The 26,342-nt window shown below is 34.7% G+C and overlaps 1 protein-coding gene across 3 annotated transcripts in view; it reads left to right on the top strand.

Annotated features, from left to right (window-relative positions):
* Positions 1–26,342, top strand: part of LOC138702597 (BBSome complex member BBS7-like) — a 35,251-nt gene that overhangs the window by 7,206 nt on the left and 1,703 nt on the right. For 2 of the 3 annotated variants that reach the window (XM_069829939.1, XM_069829938.1), the window contains exons 3-15: positions 348–471; positions 3,576–3,690; positions 6,523–6,652; positions 7,988–8,184; positions 11,003–11,195; positions 11,738–11,822; positions 14,217–14,328; positions 15,656–15,773; positions 17,329–17,481; positions 19,339–19,541; positions 19,979–20,143; positions 20,307–20,416; positions 25,845–26,075. In XM_069829939.1, coding sequence (XP_069686040.1) covers positions 348–471; positions 3,576–3,690; positions 6,523–6,652; positions 7,988–8,184; positions 11,003–11,195; positions 11,738–11,822; positions 14,217–14,328; positions 15,656–15,773; positions 17,329–17,481; positions 19,339–19,541; positions 19,979–20,143; positions 20,307–20,416; positions 25,845–26,075 — 1,936 coding nt within the window. Of the gene's footprint in view, positions 1–347; positions 472–3,575; positions 3,691–6,522; positions 6,653–7,987; positions 8,185–11,002; positions 11,196–11,737; positions 11,823–14,216; positions 14,329–14,604; positions 14,705–15,655; positions 15,774–17,328; positions 17,482–19,338; positions 19,542–19,978; positions 20,144–20,306; positions 20,417–25,844; positions 26,076–26,342 lie in introns of all 3 variants that reach the window. The other variant, XM_069829940.1, reaches the window with a different exon arrangement.

Raw genomic sequence — 26,342 nt, 5'->3', positions numbered from 1 at the left:
CAATCACCTTTGTCCATAAGACCAGTTTGTCAAAGTCATATCTCTTTCGTCATACTGTTGTTGTTAAGGCCGAGCTAATGAAATAAAGAGGAAATTGAGATTTTATACTGTAGTTTCCATAAGTATTTACTCTCAATTTGTCTGTCTCAGTAATCTGTCTGTCCTGGTAAGATTCGTTACTATTTTTTTTTATTTATAGCCCTAGAAGTGAACTCTCTTTGAAATGTTGTTGGTTCTATATGTTTGAAATCTACAGGCCCAATAAATCCCCATGTAATGCCACGAGTGTACAGAAATATTATAATTTTATTGTGTGAACTTGTCCTGTTCTTTATATGTCATTTCAGGTCGCTGTCGCAGACCAAGATGGAGTTTTACAGGTGTTTTCTGTGAAGAAAGGAGATATCCAGCTAGGTTTTAAAACATTGCCAGGTTCTGCAATATCACGTTTAGAACTTGGAGGTGCACTAGGTATGAGTTTCTCTAGAATTTCATTTTCTATTTAACTGTAATTTTCAACCGCATCTAGAGGCTGAACGCAGTAGTAGAATATGAAAATATGTAGTTATTATTGAATACTGACCAGATTTGTTTCATGTTTTGATATGGCTATATTACTTGCGGTGTGCAGTTTTTTTTATACTTCCTCATTATGCGAAATGAAAAGGGAAAGTTTTATAATGGTACAAAAAATCTGTTTCGAAGTTCTCAAGAAAATATATGTTTTCAGCACTCCTTATACTGAAAAATGTCTTTTTCGACATGCTGCCTGCCTGTTTTCTTAAACAGATTGTTCGTGAACTTTTAGAGCAATTTTGTTCATGTGTAGAGTCTTTTAGTCAATTCAACTAAGAATGATGCATATGAAATACAATAAAATTCTTCAAAGTGGAATCGCAAATGACCGAATTTATTTTCCACATTGGACGAGTTTCCACATTATACAAAACTGCATGTATTAAAACACTCTATAAGATTATTATTAAAGTACATGCCTGTTTAGGAGTGAACCTACACTGGCTGATATATACGTATGTTATTATTAGAGTATTATTATTATTATTATTATTATTATTATTATTATTATTATTATTATTATTATATTTTAGTAGGTTATTTTGCGATGCTTTATCAACATCTTAGGTTATTTAGTGTCTGAATGAGATGAAGGTGATAATGCCAGTGAAATGAGTCTGGGGTCCAGCACCGAAAGTTACCCAGCATTTGCTCATATTGGGTTGAGGGAAAACCCCGGAAAAAACCTCAACTAGGTAACTTGCCCCGACTGGGAATCAAACTTGTGTAACCTGGTTTCACGGCCAGACGCACTTACTGTTTCTCCACATGTGTGGACATTATTATTGTTATTGGTATTATTATTATTATTATTATTATTATTATTATTATTATTATTATTATTATTATTATTATTATTCCTGTGTTTGCTCGAATATTCTGTTCTATACTTGAATAAAATTACAAGCAAATTTGTATCTCTTTTGTTCCTTGTAATTTTTTCTTAGTTCCTGACATAACAACTACGGAAATAGATATTCCTGGAGCATTTTTAAATTTAATAAAGCCACGTGCATCATTAACAGGGTAATGAAACCTTCCTTGGAAAAAAGACATACCCATTGTCGTCTATACAAAACCCTAGCAAGACAGGTCCTTTGTTATGGCAGTGAAGCTTGGACTTTAAGATAGAATGATGAAAATAGTAATGCTAGTGAAATGAAGATCCTGCGTCGAACAGCTGGCTGGCTATACCAAATGGAATCACAAAAGATGAAGACATCCTACAAGAACTCAGAATGGAATAGTACTGTGTTATATACACAGATATCAAGATAACTGGCACCATTGTGTCAAGCATATGCCTAGAACAAGAATCCCTCAAGTATTCTTGAATTACATACCAACAGGAGAAAGATCACTATTATTTAATGTAAATGTGGACCTTGTGGTAAAGATCTATTAGTACAAAATCCATACATTATATATATATATATATATATATATATATATATATATATATATATATATATATATATATAATATTCCCTTAAATACGCAAATGATCAGGTATTATATGTAAAATCTGAAGATAATTTACAGAATGCTCTATGTATATGTCATTGTTAAAACCAAAAAAATCCATCAAAACCAGTTTCAACTAGTAAAAACCAGTTTCAACTAGTAAAAACTAATTTTAAAAATGTAGATAAATAGCGAGTTTTCGTAAGCTCTAGGATCAATGACAGGTTAGGTTTGGTTTGTTTAGGTTTTTGATTTGTTTAATTTGTATAATTGAATGTGTTTAGAGTTCGTTCAATTTCCTCGAGTGCAGTTGGGCTTTCAAAGAAGCCACGGAACTGCACACGAGTAAGTTGTACAAACTTTACTTGGTCTACCATTTCATTATTACAATTTTTGTGTAACGATTGACCTTCTCAAACCCCATAACTTTGGTTTTTTGCTTTGATATTTCTAAATTACCGGTATATTTATTATTGATGCTTAGTATGTATGTTACAGTTAAAATACGAAATCCGTTAAAACCAGTTCCAACTAGTAAAAACTACTTTAAACAAATGTGGATAGACAAAAAGCGAGCTTTTGCAAGATCTAGAATCTCTCTATAGTTGTCACACCCAATAAAATCCACATGAAGTAGTGAAACATGTATGATTCAGCAAAGGTAAATGTTTCTGCACTTTTAAGCAGGGGCGTATTTTGCGGGCTACCGGGGCTACCGGCGGTAGCCCAAGGAAATTACAAAAGAAAAAGTTTATAATATAACATAATGTAATAATTTTGTATTATTAGTTTTACCATAGTAATTAAAATTAAAGTAATTGTTAGATATATTTTGTGTAATAATAGGGTCAGCGGTAGCCCAAACCCTTTAACCAGTATACGCCACTGCTTTTAAGTATATGTTTCGGTCTTTTTTTCTTTTTTCTGAAGAAACTGTAACTGGAATTATTTATCTGAATATGCTGTAGGACTAAAACAATTATATGCCACAATTACAGGAAGATAAGAGTTTCTTTTTAAATATGATGCTCCTCCACACTTCTAACGCGGAGGTTACCTATATCTTATTTCAATTGCACCATGGCTACTTGGATTGGACGTGATAGAACGGAAGTCAAGCACAGTCTCATGATCTGACACGTTAGGATTTCCTGTGTGGGACTACATTAAAGACAAGGTTTTTCTTACACCTCTTCCGCAAGTCTGAATGAACTACGGTTTAGAATAACGGAAGCATTTGCAACCGTATTTATGGTGATATGATTCAAAGGATTTGAGTCCGAATTGTTACATATGGAATATCTGCTGTGTGACACGAGGAAACCATGTTGAACATTTATAAATACGGTACCTGTAAATAAAACTTGAAGATGTACTTACTATTTTCACTTAGTTCATTAGGATTTATGCTTTCTTTATAATTACCTAAATGCTACTTTTGTATGTGAATGTCCGTATATGGATGTGATTATGTAAGTAGAATATATTATTTATAATTTGACCTGAAATGCATGTTATTTGTGCTTCTATTCTAGGAACTGTGAAAGACAAAATATTTGTTTCTTCTGAGAATGAAGTTCGTGGCTACACGAAGAAGGGTAAATTATTTTTGGGATTTGATACGAATCTTACAGAACATATAAAATCTATGTAAGTAAACAATATCTGGCTATTTTACACGTACCTGATGCATGTTTGCAGTATGTTACAAGAAAAATTAAAATGTGACAAGATTCATAACTTATGTATTATCTCTTGTCATATTATTTATCATTTTGTAATCATGCCTATGTCATATTAACGTTTTCTGCTGTCTCTTCAATTACTAATACTGTCACACTTCCACTTTTTATTTGTAATATTATATTAATACACTATAATCCTATTATCATAATTTTTCTGATACTGTTATGTATTAGCAAATTTAACTTTTATTACTGTTACACTATTGTATCAAGAAATTTAAATTTTTCATTTGTCTTTGTCATTTAGGCAGTCTATTATGGCAGAAAGAATGTTCAGTCATTTAAATTTCTACAGTTTTATTGTATCATGTATACTGTGTGCTTTCTTGGCTGTAGAACATAACAATTTAATTTTACCATAAGAAAACTGTGTATAAAAACAGTGAAGAAATGATTTAATCAATGGGCCATATTTTATAAATTGGCAGGCTTCGACAGTTTGTAAAACTAGAAAACATCATTTACAGTTGCTAAATCAAAGTCTAATCTCATATTGTACAAATTTTCAAAACCTGGTTATTTCTAAACATTGCCCATTGATTAAGTTAATTCTTCATTGTTTTTATACATAGGTTTCTTAAAGAAATGTTAAATCCCTATGTCCTATTCCCAGAAAAACACGATATATATATATATATATATATACATACACACATACAGAGTGATTCAAAAGTCGCGCGACATAGGACATCTCCGTTATTAGTGTAAGTACAAAAAATAGCTTCAAATAAATGTTTTAGATATTGGTACGTGTAGTTCATGTGCAAAAGTTAAAGAAAATCGTAAGAGCCATTTTTGAGAAAATTGCAACAAACACGTTCGCGTTTCAACTAAAGTACCAGTTTTGTTAGGGAAAACGCATCCACACCTTAGGTGTCACATCTCTGGAGCATACGAAACTTAAATTAGAAATGTGGTTTGGGTCGCGCACCGTAAATAATAAATTGTGTTTTTTGTGTAGACAGGTGAGTAAGTGCTAGTTTCACCAGTAAACCGGGTAGCAACAGACAATGTACACAATTCCTGAGAGGATGGAAATGGCTCTCATCCATGCGGGAGGCCTGAGTCTACAGGAAGCAGCAGAAGAATATCACAGATGGCATCCAGATCAACCTACCCCACATCACGCAAGCATAGGTCGTTTAATGGAACGGTTCAAGACAGCAGGCAGTATCCACTACAAAAAACGTTCAGGGCGGCCTCGTACAGCAACAGGGGATACAAACGCAGCTAGTGTACTAGCTAAGCTGGTAGTCAGTCCATCACAGTCAACCAGGGAAGTGGCGCAAGAATGTGGTACCAGTCAAGCGTCCATGCTCAGGATACTATCCGTCAATCATTTCCATTCCTATCGTATGCACTTTGTGCAGGAACTGCATGGGGATGACACAGTTATGCAGGTGCAGTTCTGTGAGTGGTTTCTTGAACGACGAACGCACCAGCCAAACCTTGAAGCTGATATTTGTTGGAGCGATGAAGCCTGTTTCCAGTTGAACGGGACAGTGAATCGTCATAACGCTGTGTACTGGGCAACCGAGAACCCCCACATAGCTGTAGAGGCTCATAATCAGTTTGACCCAAGATTAAATGTGTGGTGTGGCATACACGGGGATGTTGTCATCGGTCCCGTGTTTCTGAACAACAAGCTCACTGCTCCACTGTACAGATAGCATCTTGAGGCTACACTGCTGCCCTACTTGGATGATCTGCCCCTAGAAAGAAGACGTGGAGTTTTCTTTCAGCAGGATGGAACACCACCGCATTTCAGATTGACAGTCCGCAAATTGCTGAATGAAGTTATCCCTGGGTGTTGGATCAGTCGCAGGGATTCAGTGGAATGGCCGCCTAAGTCGCCAGATTTAACGCCACTTGACTTTTTTCTCTGGGGACATCTCAAGTCTGTAGTTTACAGCAACAGGCCCCGAAAACTGGATGAACTGCAGGAAAATATCAGGAGAGAATGTGCACAAATAACACCTGCAGTGTTACGTAATGTGCGGAGCAGTTACCTCAACCATGTATGGATGTGCCGTCAACAAAATGGCCACCAATTTGAACACTTACTCCATTAGTGTGCATGTGGAGCAATTGCACAGGTCGGGAAAGTTCAAGTGCTGAAATGTTTCAGTTTACCATTGTGACTCCAACTTACTCACCTGTCAATACAAAAACACAATTTATTAATTACGACGCGCGACCCAAATCACATTTCTAATTTAAGTTTCATACCTCCAGAGATGTGGCACCTAAGTTTTGGATGCGTTTTCCCTAACCAAACTGGTACTTTACTAGAAACGCGAACATGTTTGTTGCAATTTTCTCAAAAATGGCTCTTACGATTTTCTTTAAATTTTGTACATGAACTACACGTATCAATATCTAAAGCATTTATTTGAAACTATTTTTTGTACTTACACTAATAACGAAGATGTCCTATGTCGCGCGACTTTTGAATCACCCTGTATATATATATATATATATATATATATATATATATATATATATATATATATATATATAGTCTAATAAAATTGTCCAAAGACAGGTTTGAACCTCATAAGTGTTATCAGATCTAAGCCGTCATCATAATCGCCATCACCATCATCATCATCCTCAACAGGAGCAGCAGCAGCAACAACAACAACAACAACAACAACACTACCGCCACTGCTGTCTTCACCATAGCTGACACTACCACCACCACCACCAGTTACAAATTAACAATTCCTTATTTCAGGCATGTCAGTGGCAGCAATCTACTCGTCTGTGGCAAACATGCTTATAACCAATATCATGATTGCAAGGACACCAACTCTTACCTCAGTGGAGACCAGATCAATGATGTCATTTCACTCTCAGCTGAAAAGGTAAAATGTTCATAATAAATTAACAGGAAAAATTATTAGCCTACTTTTCTTCACAGTATTACATACATTGTTTTCCTTTAAGAAATTATAAACTGCTTTTCTTTGAACTGTTATTTATTGTGGTAGTGATGGTGGAAGTAGTTGTGAGGTTGGTAGTGATAGTGACAGAAGTTGTGATAGTGGTAGTGGTGATGGAATTAATGCAAATACGTTGTGCGGTTTTCGATATTCATACATTGTCATTCATTCTAGGATTATTAAACCTTTGAAAGTTGTATATTATGTGATGTGTTTTTGTAAACAATAATTATAATGTATTGAATTGATCAGTGTAGACGGTAAATCTCAAATATGTAAAATCTGTATCGACATATGGAATTGAAGCATGTCCGAAACAAATACTTTCCCTTTTTCTGTATCAGTGTGAGGAAGGAGAAAAGGATCATAGACAAAAATTGGAATGTAGACAATTTCGCAGAAGAGAGGAAGAGAAATCGATGACAAGAAAGGATAAAAAAGGAAAAGGTAGACAGATGTTGGTAAAATACAGTAAATTAAAATATGAAATACTAGAATATCTTAACATGTGAGATAAAATAAAGTATAGTGAATAAAGCTCTAAGTGATTTATTCTTGCAAACCCCAAGTTGCAAACTCCTTGTCAGCTGCCTCACTAAGACTGACATGAAGCAACATGGATGAGATGGGACTTGCATGCATATTCATCCAGATCAGTAATACAATGTGCTGGATTACACGCCACTGATAAGACTAAAAATAAAGTAAGAAATAAAAAAAAATTGGGTGCAATATAACATATTATACTGTATATTTGAAAATGGTCCAGAGAAAGACGGAGGTGATGGAATGTATAACATTAGACAAAGGCAGCAAAGTAAATGAGAAGAGACCACCGAAAAGACACTCCAAAAATGAGGGAAAACTGGTAACTGTCAGAGATTGATGAAGCTGGAAATCTAAAATAACATAAAGTGTTGATAAAAATATGCTACAACTTCAGCTTTCTCGTATAGATTGGCTTTATTTTCATATGCCTGTCAGATAGCCTATTTCTCATGTAAATTCCGATTCAGTTATAACTTTTTCATTTGTTTTAATATTTTTAATTGTTATAGATTTTGATTTCTATTAGGTTTTGTTAGATTTGTTAGTGGACAAAGTAGATATATAGCAGATATGATCTCAGTGCTCCAATTTCCTGTGCTGTTCTCATTTCTCCCTTGCTCCATTATATCATCTCATCATTTCTTAATTGCATCTGTTATATAAAGACTTGGGTGAAGAATGAGAGAATGAACAGTATTCATTTTGCAGACCAACAGACTGACCCCAGTGTTGGCTTGTGAAGACAGGATGCTCAGAGTGCTAGACCGCTCCTCCTTGCTTCACAATATCGAGGTAGAGGCCACGCCCACTATACTGCACCTTAATGGAAATGAGGGTGGAGAGGCAGGGGACGAAATCTTGTATGGTACTTCAGATGGAAGAGTGGGGCTTGTCCGCATTGGCAGGTTGGTTGTTATTTTAATATTTTGGAAGGTCTTTTGAGGCAAAATGGTTGTCATTTGGTCAAGTACATGCAGGTTCAAATCTGGCTGAAAATGATGAATTTTAAGATCACTGAGAATTCTTAGCATTCCTTCCTTGCAAAAATTTATATTGTTCTTGTTCCTCTTATTTAAGTGTACAGAAACTTGCCCAGATATGTTTAAACATTTTTAACAAGAGCCAGAACAGGTCACATTATCACTCAATTGTACCTACACCGATTTCACATTTCTGATAATCCTACTTGTCTGTGGTGTAATAATCATGATGAAGATCTGGAACACATTCTTCTATACTGTCCATTCATAAACCACAAAAGAAATAAATTAAAATCATCAGTACCAGTTGCAGAAGACATAGCCCTGCAGTATATGACTACACCCCAACTCTGGCTACTAGCAACAAGCATCTATAATGAATGCCGATCAAAATACCCCTCATTTCTCGTGAAAAACAAAAACTGAATAGACTACAGTGGACTATAGTGGACTTTATGTTGTCAGCAAATAGCTGGATACATTAAGAAGATTGATTGATTGTTCCTCTTATTTCTCTTCCACTTTCTTTTGGCCGGTCAAGGATTAAATTTTGTACTTGTTCTGAAATCAAAGGATAACTATAGAAGCTTTTATGCAAATCTAGCTCTCAGGTAAAGCTCCCTATGAAGCAGACTTGAACAGCTCTTAATGGGCTTAAACAGAGGTTAATTTATCATGATATTTAACTTAATGAAGTAAATATTTCTATTTAAAACTTGTGTCATTATTTTAGTTTTCATGAAAGTATATTCCTATAGCCAAAACCACCCATGTCCCATACATTCAGTAGAACAAGACAGATTAAGGTACAACTGCTTTAATCCTCGAAAGGAACTGTTTTAACCAGTGGCGAATCTTCAGGGTAGGGAGGGTAAGCTGAGCTTTCCCAAACATTTTCGAAGAAGGGACAAGATCAACTTACAATTTCGTTAATTAAAAACAGGAGTGTTTCCGCGTTTCGTTTACCTTTTAGCGATGTAAAGCACGGCCTAAATCACTATTTCCAAACCATGTCTCCAGCACAGCTTACCCAAAAATTTTATCACGCTTCACTACTGGTTTTAACCTATTAATGCACCGTATGTATTTTATTTTAATGTAACAAAATTTTGTTACCGGCATATGAGATCTGATCAAAAAGTATCTGATCTTATGCCAGAAAAAGAAACTAGCTTACCTGCTTAGTTAAAAACTTCATCCCTTTCAAAATGGACCTTTCTGAGTTAACACATTTCTTACGATCTTCATCAGACACTTCATTGCATTGATCTTGATTTATTCTGTGTCCTGAAATATCATCCCTTTGAGTGTCATCTTTAATCTGGAAAAGAGCCAAAAATCGCATGGAGACATGTCTGAGGAGCAGGGAAATTGCCGGACTTGTGCAATATTGTGTCACAAAAATATTGTCATGATGGATCTGCCAATTGCCATTTTATCAGAGTTGTGGTCTCTTGTGTCAAATAGCATCTCGTAGGTGACGGAGAACAGTCAAGTAGTACCCATAGTTGATAGTTTGTCCCTGAAGAGCGTACTCATGACGAACTATGCCCTAGTGGTGGAAAAAATTATCAATATGACCTTCACTTTGCTTCATGATTGGCGTGCTTTCTTTTGTCATGCAGACATTTGCGTTTTCTATTGAGATGATTGTGCTTTGTCTTAGGGACGTAATCGCAGACCCAGACCTCATTTTCTGTTACAATTTTTTTCACAATGAAATCAGAATCAGCATTGGCAATTTCTAGCATATCATGCGCAACTTACAGACTCATTTCCTTCTAGTCATGAGGAAGGGTCTCAGAACGAATTTTGCTATTAAACAGTGCATACCAGAATTTACTTCACTGAGTCACACGAAATTCCCACTTCATTGTAACATCTCTAATACTATTCGACGATCTTACATCACTAAGTACCACACTTTCTCGATTGTTTCGGGATTTCTGCTGGTTTGAGGGCCTACTAGAACATTATTTACTCTCAATTGATGTTCAGCCATCTTTCAAACGACATTTGCAGCCATAGTTTCGTTACCAAATGCATATTTATGAAATAATTCTTCTCGGGTTCTCAGCCAGGTGAGTTGGATTGTTGTAGGAAGCAACAATCCAACTCTGAGAACCCGAGAAGAATTATTCCATATCCAATGCCAGGAAAGCCTCAAGTCCGGCACTATTTATCTTTCTAATTGTGTCCTATTGCATGTCACTGAATTTTTTACAAAATTTATTACAAATTATTTGCTCATAGCTTGAAACACAACTGGCAAAAAAATCACATATGCACAATATTGTCCCAACGTCGCAAACTGCACTAGTTCCACCTCTAGGCTGCAACTAGTTGGTGCAAAAAAAAGTCAGAGACTTTTTGACCAGACCTTGTATTTATTTTATCTTTTTAAAATTTCGTTAAACATTTCGCACCACCAGTGAAATACTGTCGTATGTCGAAAATCATATATTACTTTCGTAAATAATTGTCAACACTATTTTACTGGTTGGAGGTATGGAATTGTAATAATAAAATAGTAAATTATCAAAGGTTTTGGTACCTACTTATTAAAATATTTTTATATCAGTATTTTACTAGGAAATAGTATATCTTCACAGATCACAATTTTCGAGTTACGACACTACTTTATTGGAAGTGCTGTTTGTAGCTGAGGTAAACGTTTTAGACAGTATTAGGCTGTGAAACAGGCTCAGAGCTTTGTTAAAAAATAATGTTCGTGAAACTGTAGAGTGGAAGTAAATCATCGGTGGATTCTAAATGATGGAAAGCGCCGTGCTGGAGTTCTCTGCATGGACTGCTATGATATGTCAGGGGATGGAGTGCTGGACCTTTTGATAGGAAGACAGGATGGTACACTGGATATTTTCTCATTGGGCGACGAAAATGGCGAAGAAGGTGTCCTGTCACAACGGTTTATTTATGTAAGTAATTAAAGATTATTACAATTATTTCAATATTAACATTTCTTTAGAGGTGAGAGCAACAAAAATAATATGACAGTAGATTCGTAGAAGACGAGACTGTATCACAATGCAGAAGAGACTGATGGTTCGGATATATTGGAAAAATAAATTGGTATGCTGATATGAAGGCAATGAATCGAAGATTCACTTTGTTTACATTCTAGTAAATAACACTGGATATTTGTGATTAGACAATTGCATTCATTTTGCTGTGTGTAGCTCTATGCCTAAGTTACTACATTTTGAACACTAAAATAATTTCGAGCATAATGGTAACATTATGACAAAATTTATAACTTTGAACAAGTGGTTACAATGTAAGAGAATGGAAGAAAATTGAATTCCTAAACTGATACTCCATCGCAAACTGAAAGGACTAAGGAGCATTGGAAAACTTAAATAATGATGAAAACTATCACATATTTCTCGCTATTAGAGTTAATTATAAAATTAAAGTATGGTATGTGTTGTATGTAAGAGACTGTTTTGTGTCATTTCAGTCGTGTAATGAGAGTGTTACTTCCATCCAAGGTGGAGTTGTTGGTAATGCAGGATATGAAGAAGTAGTTGCGTCAACATATACAGGTGATAATTTATTTCAAACACTACTGATACTTGGCAGAAGCATTAACATAATGTATATATATTAATATAACCTAAACAGTGGACTGTTTACATGTGCATTTAGAGTATCATACTTAAAATATAATTTATATCAAAAGATATAGGAATATAGGAAGAGCAATCTGCAGTGTTTCATACTCATCGTTATTACCGGTACTTTCTTATTATGCGAAGTATAAAAAGATTTATTTCGAGATCTTACTGGAACTGTACCCAGGCCATTGTAACTTTGCACTTGACAGTTGTTATTTGGATTGGCTATCTTTTCTGTGAAAAAACTGAATGCTGTGCGGCAGTCTTCTGAACCAATCAGAACGCAGCATTTTCTGTCAGCTACTCATGCTGCCACATGGAGCGCTGCTGTGTTGTTGGTTTGCTACATGCTTATGTTACAGTGTAACTACCACCTGCGTAATTTGTGTGTTAAGTGTTATAAAGTTATAAATATATAGTGTGACACAGAAGTGAGTTGACAAATGGAAAATATTACTGTAATTGAAAATACAATTGTATACAACATGTTCACTACTCCAAATGTTGAAAATGTGCTCCATTTACTTGAAGACAGTGCTTCACTCGAACCTGACATTCTTCTATCACGCTTAAAAGTGATGCAGGTGGGATGTGCTGGATAATATGGATGATCCTTTGTTTCAAGTCATCTATAGATGTAAGCTCTGTCTGAAAAATAGTTAGTTTGACCCACGACCATTTGATGCAAAGAAATAACTAGGTGGTGCTAAGTATTGGCTTTCGGCACTTTTAGCTCATACTCTTTGCAAACAATTGTGAGACTCTGCAAATCTGGCCTTCAGGTAGAAGCTCCCTGTAAAGCAGGTTTGAATAATTTCAAGGAAAAATTGTTCCGGGCCGGGTATCGATCCCGGGACCCTTCGCTTAGTGCACGAATGCTCTCCCACAGGAAGCCACAATTTAAATCACACAGAATTTGTGTGCACTCAAAGTTGGGTTCTGGCATCTTGTCAGCCCATTTGAGTTGTGTGGATATAAAGGAAAAATGTTGTTGTTGTTTTCTAATGCCAGGCGTTTGACAGTAAAATCATTTGACCTCTTGCACTCCAATATTTTCAAAGATATCATGGTCAGCCACTGAAGCACAAATTTTGAGGTGTTCCGAATCCATTTCTTGGTTTGAGTTGCACAATGGGCAGTTAGGGACTGATATATTCCAATTCTATGCAGGTTTTTGGCCAAACAATCATGGCCTGTTGCCAGCTACGGATGATTTTCGTGGTAAATCGGGAATTAACTGTGGATTATGATGCAGAGAGTTCCATTTTTTCATATTGGAGTGAAAAGGAAAAATTGTGACGGTGTCGTGTATAGTTCTGGGTTAGCTCAGTCGGGAGAGCATTCGTGCGCTAAGTGAAGGGTCCTGGGATCGATACCCGGCCCCGAAACAATTTTTCCTTGAAATTATTCAATTGTGAGACTCTCACAATTACAGCAGATCAATATGTGACCATGTTACAGGAGTTCATAACACGAGAAATACTTAGAATATTAATATTAAGTCACGTGGTTTCACTAGGATGGAGCAACATCTCACACAGCCAGAGCACCCACTACAACTTCAAGGAGTTCCAAATCGCATTTTTCCCAATATGACAATTTAGAAACTGGCTGCTTAAATCTCCCTATTTATCGGCATGCCTTTTTTTGGGGGAAGGGGGGGGGGGAATTTATAAAGTCAAAAGTATATTCAAATTGGCCAATTGAAGAACAACATTTAAATGAGATAGAAAGACTATGACCGATAGTCAACAGAAAGTACCGATAATGGAGAATGTGAGATTGTATTGTCAACAGTAGCGACTTAATTTTCAAAGTGTGATTAATTTTATAAATGCTTTAAATGTTGTTATTAATCTGTGTGTACGAATAAAACATTTGTAATTTATAATGATTAATTTAATTTAATTTTTAAAATGGATAACTATCTCTTCTGAACATTTTATTTCACATGAATCATTATTTTTCAGTTGAACTGACTTGTAGATACTATGAAAAAAGTCTTTCCGATAATGTGGGTGAAACTGCTGTACACACATAGACAGTAGCAGGCAGAAACCCGCTTTTAGGCATCAAGGATGCTGAAAACGTGGATTTCTGTTAGTCAATAAAATCAATTTTTTGCAGCTTCACAATACTTTTTCTTTATATTTAGTATAAGTAAATGAAGAAGAAAAAATGCTGTTACCAAGTGTTTTATGTTGTTTTGCAACACAAAGTACGTAGTACATTATACTCAGTGGTTTTTAGTAATCGTAATATAAAATCGACTATGTTCATACTTATTAAAGTCATTATTATCGAAAATGAAAATTTCCATAGGGTGGATTTTTGGCTTGACCACAGAGGTGATCGACAAGCAAGTAGTAATGGATACTGATACTGGCAATGTGAATGTCTCGCAGGATGCTCAACAGAAGATAATGCGCCTGAGGTATCTTTTTGCAGCATTCGAACGCACATTTATCATGCATAATGTACAAATTTGTTGATGTTCAATCTACAATGAAAAGCATTCATGCATACATCACTGTCAGTGTTTCACATTGCTTACACATGTTTTGTAGAATTAATTATTGATAAGTTATTCTTACTTGCTATGTGTGTGTGTTTTCTTTTTTCTTTTAAGTTACGATGCTTTATAATTATGATTTTTCTAATGGATTTTATTCTTTGCATAGTTTTCAGTTATTTATTTTTATTTCTTTAGGTTTCCTATTCGGCATGGTTTCAGCCAAATCAGGGAAATGTTCCGTAGATAGCACAGGCACACACTGCTCTGATATAACTGAAAGGCTTGAAAATTTAAGGTACCGGTATATATATTATTTTTTTACAGTTAAATTGGGGAGAAAAAAAACAGCAGTTTTCTGCTTGCATGTTGAATGCAAATTGTCTTTATTGATTTCAGATACGAAATATCTAATCTACGTGTTCACTGAGGCAGTTACTTATATTGCAGTATAACACTAAATGGATTAAATTAAAATTAATGACAAAAAACTAACTGCATCTTTTGTTAAGCAACAAATTGTAGTCGAAATTGTCACATTGTCACAGGACACAGAACTATTACATTTCAATTAATTGCAATTTTTCTAGTGCCTTTATAGGAAATTGTTTCTCACAGAGCACGTTTATTTTATTTATGTATTTTTATTTTCAGTTATTGGTACTTGTAAACTAGTATTATTCTTCATTTACGTCTCTCTTGTGCTTCAATTTTTGTGAGTCTTCTTTATATCTTTTAACATCGTATTATTCGGTTTTTCAAATCCTTCAGTTTGTATTTATCAAAATGTACAGAGTTTTCCTATGCAGACCGGTCCCACTCCAATCTCTACTTAACAAAATCTGTTGTCATATACCAGTGTACAGACAGATCCATGCACACTTCGCTACGCAGATGGGTCCCACTCCACCCCTTATCACTTAGCTTCCTCGTGACAGGCGCTTTGTTCTACTGTCATTAAGTCGACAGAACATTATTACCTGGGACCAGTCTAATCAGTCTATCTAGGGACTCTCTGTATGTTTTAAATATAATCAAATTATTCTATTACAGTATCATACACTTTTAATTTAAAATTTCATAATATGTGAGAATTCTTCATTGTGTATGACACTTATTCGTTTTCATTAGAATTAACAACATAAATCATTTATGTTCTATGAGTCAGTCTTTATATGTTTTCCTAGACAAGCCAGAACTACAAAATTGTTAATAAAATTTTATTTAAAATAATTTTTATGACTTTCAGGTTTGAAATCGATGAAATAGAACAAAAGGTTAATAGAGAAAGAGAAAAATATCAAGCAGCAACTCAAGAGAAAATAGATGGGTTATCTGCAATTCCATTTATTTCGATTAATGACAAGGTAAGAATATCTATTAAAACAGAAGTACTAAAGAATGTTAAAATTCTGTTATGAGTTATGAAAACTGAAAATGAACAGAACGAATCAGAATTCTTTGAAATGAATACGATTAGAATGGTCATCTGTTTGTGGAAAGTGCCTTTGAACTAAAGAAAACAAGACACTTCCCTTTTCCTTCCACTAGACGACACACATCTGTATTTTAAACGGATTTTTGTGTTAATGTTTTATAGCATCTATCTTAATTCAGGTCATCAGAAAAAATTATTTATTGTTGGGCCTCAGGACATATTCATATTGACATAAGACTAAACAAAGAAATAATAAGAAGACAAGTAGTCCAATTGATTAGCTTTACTTTTTAAATACAATGCCAATTTTCTTACACTAGATTAGTTTGTTTCAAGTTCCATATTCATTTTTCACATGTCAACTACATGCAGAATACTTTATTGAATTTTTTATCAAAGCAAATACTGTCATGTAGCTTTGAATGTTTAGTGAAAGAAGTCTATGCTATCTGCCCTTCCTGAGAAATCAAATTTTGAATGTAAATTTTCACTCTCCTCAAAATAAAAAAAACGTTCTCTATTAGTATCTCTTGGTAGGATAAACAACAAAATTATGACAAAAGTGTATCTGGTTGCCTACCTTGGAGTTCAGAATTTTTTATTTGTGTATTTTGTGTCCCCTGCAGTAGAAAAAGATGTTACCTACATAAAAAAATCCAGCACGTTACATAATTGAAATATACTAAACACAGAATTTCCTTTCCACCAGATATTGAAAGAAATATATACAATTAAAAAGTCTAGGGGAAAAGCTTTATAAGTCCAAAATTATCGAGTTTCTGTTTCGATGTTTAGCTCAGCGTAATTTTCTATGGTTTAATTGTACAGAATAACAACCATATTAGTCCAGAGAACTTTGAAGAATAATAACCCAAGACAACAGAATATAGTGGATCTTGAAACTTTTAAAACAACGAAATGTGACATTAGGTTTTACCCCTGGACTCTTCAATTGCAATTAAATTTCATATTGATTTCAGAAGAAACCCAACTGAAGGCTACTGTGGATTAAAGTGGACCTTATGTTGTCAGCATCTTGCTGGATACATTAAGAAAACTTGTTTGAATTGACTGCAGATAAGGAAATGCACTAATATTGTAAATGTATAGAATGGTCCAAATAAAATGTTAAAGCTAATATCTTTTAAAAGGATCAGTAAACTAAATGCTGATTTTTCAAACTTTATAGCAAGGAGGAGTCTTTCAAAAAATGACATTGATAACTTTTCAGTTTGCCTTCTTTGGTTAAGAAATCAGCAAGTTCATCATTACCTTATATGTTGCAATGACTTGGTATCCATAGCATTGTGACATCCAGGATTTAATCTGAGCAGACAATATTTACTAGGATATTACTGAAGACCAGAGCAGCATCTATTGCTAGAAGTTAAGCATCTGTGTAAGCTAGACTAAGAACTTGGGATGTAATATACTAAAGTCTGTTGAAAATGTGTCTGGATAATATGGAAATTACTCATCGACAGATGACTTTATGCAGAGAGGATGCTTCATACTCATTAACCTTGGAAGTACAGACTGCTATCGACAATATACTTATCCAGAGCGATGTCCCCATCGACTTGCTAGATGTGGAGAGAAATTCAGCCGTTGTCAGCTATAGTGCATGTGAGCCTGGGGTATGTTATTATTATTATTATTATTATTATTATTATTATTATAATTGTTGTTGTTGTCGTTGTCGTTGTTGTTTCCACTGCTCAATTTCCATGGACTTCTAAAGACTAGGAGTTTCAATATGAGCCATATTTCACATTTCATCCACATTCAGTAACTTCCTAATAATGTTTCCTATATTAAAGAGAGATGTTTTTTGTGGAAAACAGTAGGTCGTGAATCTTAACAACTCAGAATTTGTTCATTTTTTTTATATTTAATGCTCTTGGGATAAACATAACTCACATATAGTTACAGAATAATCAGCCCTTTTTCATGATTTTATGGAGGGTTAAAATATTACACTTTCAGTACTGATATACATGCTTATATTCATTATTTTTCTGGGCATATGAATAATCAGAAAATTCTTTAAGTTGTCATTAAAAAGAAGATAGAGAGACTTATTATTACACTTGAGATTATCATATTTATTTTTGTTGTTAAAGAATGCAAATAAAACACAATTTAAATATTTGTAATGAAAAATGCAATTTTTCGATTGTAATGAACATTTTTGTAGAATTGTATTGAGTTTTTTCTTTCACTTGTGAAAGTTTCGTAATGGAATCTCAGTCCTCTGCATTCTGTCAGTGTGCAGCAATGATTGAAGTTTTCTTGTTTTGACATTCCAGTGTGCATCTGATATAGTTTTCATTAACTGGAATAACATAATGAACCCTCCATATTACTGAAATAGTCTTTAGTTCAACAAACCTCTCAGCACTTAGTAAATGGGCTTTCTCGTCATGTTCTTTTCCAAAGCAAAATTCTTTGAACATTACTGGGAGTAGTGATATACCTTCCCAGGAAACTATCATTCTCTTTATTGTCCTGCCTACACTATTCCAAGGACCTTTGCCATGGCTTGTCACGAAAAAATATCATTCCGTCACTGAAATCTTTTACATATTCAACTAAATTGATATTTTTTTATAATGTCCTGATGCTCCATCACTAAAGTAATGTAACGTTTTTTGTTTTTCTTTTATTTCGGGTAATTTATCTTTTAACATTATATGAAGATGACAATGGCACTGCTCTGCTGCTGCTGCTCCTATATGAAGACATTACTACTGCTACTATCATACATTAGTGCAGGGATGCAGAACTGGGAAAGAGAGGGTGGAAGCATGGGGAGAGAGTTTGTTCCCCCATCCACATTTCTCGCCCTTCAATGACGTATCTGTGATGTTTCGTTAGCACACTGAATACATATCTCTTCTCCTCCTACCATGTCCAATGACGCGAGAGTTGAAAGGAAGGGATGAGTTACGTGTTCCGGCTTGTGACGTCTGCCACAATTGTAGCACAGTTTTGCATCCCTGTATTAGTGGGATATAACATTCTGCTGGTGCTTCTACTTTTCAGTGATTCTTTTATTCTTCGTGTAGATTGACAAATTTCTTTGAGGTGGACTACCAAAGTCTCTTTTTTTCACTGTATTTACGAAATAGATATGTATCTACATACTTTCATTTTTGATTCTATTTGACTGTCTCACATATAAAGTCTTATAGTTTTTATTGTGTTTTATAAGGAGAATATTTGTACTTCCTTCTGTATTTAATCTTTTCTGATCATTTTTGTATAACCTCCTTAGCAATATTATTTCTTTCGACTTTATTTTTATCTTATTCTTCAGTGCCCATGTTTCACGTACACATAATAAATATGAGACATCACAATTAGCTAGGAACAACAGAAAGCCATATCAATTTTAATAAATATAAAACTGCAAAACCTCTATAGAGTAACACTTTTATGCATGTGTGTAAGTGGTTTTTTTACTCATGCAGGATTTTTTTTTCTCTTTGTAGAGTGGCAACTTTCTGCTTGCAACATACCGCTGTCAAATGAACACGACCAGACTAGAACTTAAGCTACGCACTATCGAAGGACAACATGGAACTCTTCGTACATATATCACACCTCTGGTGCAACCCAAATGCTGTCAAGTTCGTCAATATAAAATAAAACCCCTCTCACTGCATACAAGATGTCATTCCTTTGATCCCCAGCGGTAAGTATTAATTACAGAGTAACCAGAGTTACAATATAGGTTATGTTTTTATATTTCTTCTTCTTATTTGGTGTACAATTTATCTAAATCTGTTAAAAATGAAGAAAAATTCACCCCAGCGCTGGGGTTTCAACCCAGATCTCCCAGTTGTACGCATTTGGTGCTCTACCACTGAGTTATACTGAGGCGGAGGAGGAGGAGAATTGGAATGAACATGAGTTAATTCTGGGTGTCTCCTTCTGGCATAATCACTATGAATAATCTCTGTGATTGAAGTACCGGTAGCATGAAATAATAAATTAAAATAAATTAGAAAAGAGCAGTCATAAATTTGAAATGGAGGAACAACTGTTATTTAAAAATATTTTTTCTCACTCTTACAGTTTTCATTTGTACCAAAAGATGTAGCATTTTTTTTTATTTCACTGTGTTTACAGGCCATACAATGTACTTACATTGAAAGGAGCATTCAGCCTTGGAGAAATACATACATGGGTGTCTTTCTGTTTGCCAGAAATACCGGAAAAACCTCCAACTGGTGATAAAGTCACGTTTACTTTCATTTCCACATTCCTTGACACAATGTTGCATTGTTCATATTGGTGAGTGTTGAAAATGATAAACCTTAATTTTAAAGTTTCAGGATATTATTTATTTTAAATTTTGGTTATATTCCATGTTACCCTAATTTTGAAGTTCAAGAAAAAATGGTCTCAGTATGATCAGAATCTTGTGTACTACAGTGAACTTTTTATTTATTAACAGGAAGGGAGAAGCAGAGTTTAAATCAGATAATATTTCCACCATATCAATTCTCAAGGACATTTTGACTAAAGAAGCCACAAAGAAGAAAATTAAACTAGATATGGTTTGTGGTAAGTGTTTAATTTTTGCTTGGTTTGTAAATTGTATTGCTCAATGGAAAAATGAATGTGTTTGTGGGGCTTGTGAGAGAAAGAGAGATATGTGTATTATTTTTTGTATGTGTTAACTGTTATTATATAGTGAAGCTTCGATTATCGCCATTAATTCGCTCCAAAAAATTGGATAGTTATTGAAATGACAATAATCAAATTATGAAGCCCATGTTATTAGCGATAATTTGTTCCAAAAATAAAATTACATATAGACCTACCACTATAACAATGATTAAGTTTTACAAAAGTGATTAAATCCAGGACATACCGTAATAGAAAAACTTAACAGATGCTGTGAAATCCAGTAAACCAAATCCAATCGGATGCCATATTTGTTTATCGATTTCGACATTGAAATTAATAACTGATCCCACATAACAAGAACAATAGATCTACGAAATGAAACACTTAGGCGCATGACTAGATGCTGGAGATTGTGTGAATGTTAGTCACCCAGAAGAAATGCATAGTACTAGTACATGATCCGGCAACACCAATGATTATTAGAATAATGTATTATAATCGAATTTTTGTTTATTTTTTTCGTTTTCATTTCAAGAATACTTCTTCTGAGATTTGCCTTTGCTTTATTATATTTTATTTTGTCATCAACTGTCCTCGTTTTCATCCATTATCCGAGCAGATTGCTGTTGTTTTCTCATGTAAGTTAAATCATTATTCCACCAGATGTTCATAGGTCTACAAGATTGTTGTTTGATAGTGGGAATAGACTGTTTTGCTGCACTTATGATGATCTCAATAATTTATTAAGTTCTGGAACCAACAGTTTTTTGAGACAATGCTGTTTCATCATTAAAATTGTTAAATCTTGTAGTTTCATTATTGAACTTACACCAGTTTGCGGACTTTATTTTCCATTTTGTTTTAGGTAGCATGTTGTCATTGCTAAAACTCCAGTTGTGAATGAAATTCCTCCATGGAAATGGGTGATTCCAGAACATAGCATACAAATTCCAGGAAATCATTCCAAAAATGATCCTCCATACATTCTTAAGTATACAGCCAGTGCTGACATACTGCGGAGAAATTTTAATTACTTCACCTTTCATAAACGAAATAGAATATGTTCAAAACCAAGCTCTCAGACTCATTACTGGTGGAATCAAAACAACTCCAATAGATTCTATGAGATTCCTCACTAATATTAACAGCATCAAATTGACAATAGAAGAAAAAGCACTGATTCAATATGAAAAACTTATTAGATTACCAGGAAACAATTGGCATTCATACAGTCCTCTCTGTAGATTGAAAACTCAAAAAAGTTTCATATCCATTGTTCAAGAATTAAAACAGAAAATCAATATCCCGAATTTAAAAGAAAACCTACAAATTAAACCAAACCCTTTAACTCTATTAAATATAGAATATAATCTAAATTTAACAGAAGAAATACTAAAATCAGAAGTAAACACTGAAATACTAAAACAATTGTCTTTAGAGACAATTAATATTAGGTACCCTCCACAAAACTGGCTTCATTTATACACTGACGGATCCTTGATCTCCAGAGAACAAGGTGCCGGGGCAGATGTTATGTGCTGTCTCTTCTCACTTTATAGATCTCTTGGGTATGGAACAACAAGTTTTGATGGAGAAATCATTGCAATAAGTGAAAGTCTCAGGAATCTTCTATGCCACATCAATAAATTTAAAAATGCAGTTATATTGTCAGACTCCAAAGCAGCTATTCTATCAATAGTCTCTAAACACACACCTTCATCTCAAACAGCAGAATTAACTAAAATGCTCTCTCAATTAATATCACTCAATAAAAGAATTGTATTCCAATGGATACCATCGCATAGTGGAATCCTGGGAAACGAGAATGTGGATGCTTTAGCAAAGAAGGGCAGCACTGCTACTTACAGACCTGTTACTAAATCTACGTATTCTCTGTGAAAAGATTTATTAAATATACATACTTAGACTTCAACAAACAAAATTTGATAACACAATCTCAAGGGAAAAAATGGAACTCTCTGCATCAAAATCCACAGTTAATTCCCGATTTACCACGCAAATCGTCTGTAGCTGCATTTAGATTGGCAACAGGCCATGATTGTTTGGCCAAACACGTGCATAGAATTGGAATATATCAGTCCCCTAACTGCCCATTGTGCAACTCAAACCAAGAAATGGATTCGGAACACCTCAAAATCTGTGCTTCAGTTGCTGGCCATGATAATATCTTTGAAAAATATTGGAGTGCAAGAGGTCAAACGCCTGGCATTAGAAAACAACAACATTCTTAAGTTAGATGCCATGGAACCACTCTGCAGAACATATAAGAATCACCTTCAAATTTATACAGATGGATCTCTAAATCCTAATAATGGGACATCAGGAGCAGGGTATTACCGGTATATTCCAAAATATCAAGAAAGTTATTTCATATCATCTTCATCCTCCTCCAGTCTTGACACTGAATTGCTAGCTATTGATGCTGCTCTTCAGTATGTTACTCAAATTTCTTAAAAATCTGTTTGCATACTTACCGGCACCAAGGGGGCTATATTTAATATAATTAAATATGTACCAAACCTATACGCACATAGAATTATTCCAATTCAGAAACAACTAAGTAAACTAAAAGAACTCCAAAAGGAAATAACATTTCAATGGATACCTAGTCATTGTGGTATACCTGGAAACGAGAAAGTCGATAATATTGCAAAAACAGGCAACATATTTGCAACCAAGACCTCTTCAAGTGATATCTCTATCCAGTGCTTTTGCTTCAGTAAAGTCTCATTTTATAAACTTATGGATCAACAATTGGCTCTCTTCTGACAAAGAAAAAATTTTACAGTCTGTATAAAAGAAACCAAATGACCTGGAAATGTATAAAACCTTGCCCAGACATTTTCAAACATTTTTAACAAGAGCCAGAACAGGTCACATTGTCACATAATTGTAGGCCTACCTACACCGATTTCACCTTCTGATAATCCTACTTGTCTGTGGTGTAATAATCATGATGAAGATCTGGAACACATTCTTCTATATTGTCCATCCATAAACCACAAAAGAAGTAAATTAAAATCATCAGTATCAATTGCAGAAGACACAGCCCTGCAGTATATATTGACTACACCCGAACTCTGGCTACTAGCAATAGGCATCTATAATGAACACCGATCAAAATACTCCTCATTTCTTGTGAAAAACAAAAACTGAATAGACTACAGTGGACTTTATGTTGTCAGCAAACAGCTGGATACATTAAGAAGATTGATTGATTTGTTTTCATTTAACCTTCTCCTGTTGTAGGACTTACATACCAATAGCTAATAATCAAATTTATTGGTATGAACTAGTGAATGACAATTAGTTGAAACAACAATAATCGAAGCTCCACTATATCAAACTTCGTTTCCAAATAATGGATGACTGCGTCCTTGGTCTGTTGGTCAATATGCTGGCTTCCAGATCTGGAGGTCCCAGGTTCGGCTCGGCTCTTGGTGATTTTTTCTTGAAGGAGAAAAATTACCTGGGTGTCTAGAGTCTGGAAATTTGTATGAATGTGATTGTGAGTGTGCTGGGTTAATATTAATTAGCCAATCATCAAAAATATAAAAAATACAATATATCTGGACTGTCGCTGTTCAGTAACCCGAACACACATTTCAGCGTCACATTGTTGACAAGTAACTCCATCTGTTAGCACAACCATAGAGCACTAATAGATGCTATAGAGTTCCCAACAACGAAAAAAAAAATCATGGATGTACTGAAATACAGTATATCTCTTTACTGGATATTGTAGCATTTGGAAAATTTACCCTGCAAGAAATTTTAATTTCCTACTAGCTTTGAATCACACTTTAACACTTCATGCTGTTACAAAAGGCTTAGCCATGATAGAGGTGAGTCGGTAGCACCTTTCATCATGCAGCAGGACAGCAGAGGACTTCAAAACACTTTTTTCTAATGAAATCTGAAAACTGATATATTCCATGATTACTATAATTTCTTCATTAATGTTATGTTTATAAATAGAGTATAGTACTTGATATGCTAAATTGACTGACTGTAGTGTTAAGAAAGGCTTAGTCGTGATATGGGTGTATCAATGGTGGGATTTCACCATGTAAAACAAGGTTTGACTCCAGCAGAGAAGTTTGAAAGGGTTTCCTTGTCATCTTCCTTCTTTTTCTCCCCATCATTATAATCACCTCCACCACTCTTCTTCTTCTTCTTCTTCTTCTTCTTCTTCTCCTCACAAATCTTAGGCCATAAAGACTGTTAAGATTTTACTTAAAGGGGCAATGAAAATCACAACCCAAATATCAAGTGGTTCTCAATATACGAGCAAAGGAATTTTGTCCACCGCTGCTGACGTCACACTGCTGCACCCGGCTTGTGTTGTGTAAGCTCACAGCTGCTTAACACTTTGTTATGAATAGAAGAACGGCATTTTTCGCGATTTGGAGATGAATTATAGTGAATGTAACGTAATTAATTAAAGCAAGAATGGACTTGCACCAGCAGTGTGACGTCACACACTTTGCCAATACCCACTTTTAGAGGTATATTAATTGGAAACCATTAATCGTAGAAAGATCTAGTTTGTGCCATTGTCTGTATAATGTGATTTTTAGTTCATTGCTCCTTTAAGGCTTGAAATGTTTTATTCTAATCAAATCCTAAAATCAATCTATTTTTTCTGCATAGTACTTAATATAGTGGATATAATATTTATTGATTGCATTTTCCTATACCTTAATTGAATCAAATTTAATAAGAAAAGTTTAGTCATGATATAAGGTAAAAGCAAAAAAAAAAAATAATAATAAATAAAAGAAATGTAGACTATTCCCTATATGCCTTGGAAATGCTTGAAGCTACCACTCTCCAACTACCTTTTAACTCTAGAAAAAGACCTTGTACTCAGTTTGATAGGAGACTGAGTGAACCTCGGAGTAACTGAAGTTTTGATAAAAAAAAATCCCATCACTATCCAGGGTTGGACCCAGGACCTTCCAGTCCATAGCCAGTTGCTCTACCAACTGAGCTACCCCATGGGCTTATAGGACAGCTTCTCACCATGTGGGGCATAGTTTTACATCTAACAGAGAACATGGAAAAATTAATTTTCTGTGAAATCTGAATATATGTTTTCCTTTTCGTAACTAACTAATTATTCTGGGAGAGTAAGAAATAGTTGATGGTAAAAAAATTTTCAGACATATGTCAACTATGGTTTTAATCAGGGCTGAAACACATTGATACCATCCACAATGCAAGCAAGGGGTTGTATTACGTAATTACATCATATTGAATGAATATCGCGAAGCATACTGATTTATTTGAGTCCCGTTTACCCATGTCTGGTTTAATTGGGATTTACTTTGGTTAACAGAAGTGAATGAAGAGAGTGTAATACACACTCTACAGTTACTTCATCCCAAACTGGAAGCTCAGCTGCTTCTTGCAAAGCAGGTGGCGCTACTAGAGGCACTTAGAGAGCTTGAAACTCACGACGCAGAGTCCTTGGAATGTCTGCTGCCAGAATACAGATACATTCTCAAGAACGAAAAGCAGCTCCAGGCAGAGTACAAGCGTCAACCTGCACACTTGGATCGTTTATATGGTAATGTCTACTATAATACAGTACTAATTTTTGTCAGATATTAAGTTTCTCATAAAATGAAATGTTTTTAACTAGTACGAAATTGGCTTTCACCGTAGCTGCATAGTCTGAGGTATCATGTCTTCTATAGAGTATTCGGACCTTAAATTGCAGTAGAGCAGGAAGTGGAAACAATTTGTCTCTTTCCTTTTCATGAATTTCACCATAACCGCTATCCTTTTCTAATCAAATGAGATTGCCACATTTCCATAAAATATACTGCTCAAA

The sequence above is a fragment of the Periplaneta americana genome, chromosome 1 (genome assembly GCF_040183065.1).
Source record: "Periplaneta americana isolate PAMFEO1 chromosome 1, P.americana_PAMFEO1_priV1, whole genome shotgun sequence".
Taxonomy (NCBI): domain Eukaryota; kingdom Metazoa; phylum Arthropoda; class Insecta; order Blattodea; family Blattidae; genus Periplaneta; species Periplaneta americana.
This window is presented reverse-complemented; position numbering and strand designations above follow the sequence as displayed.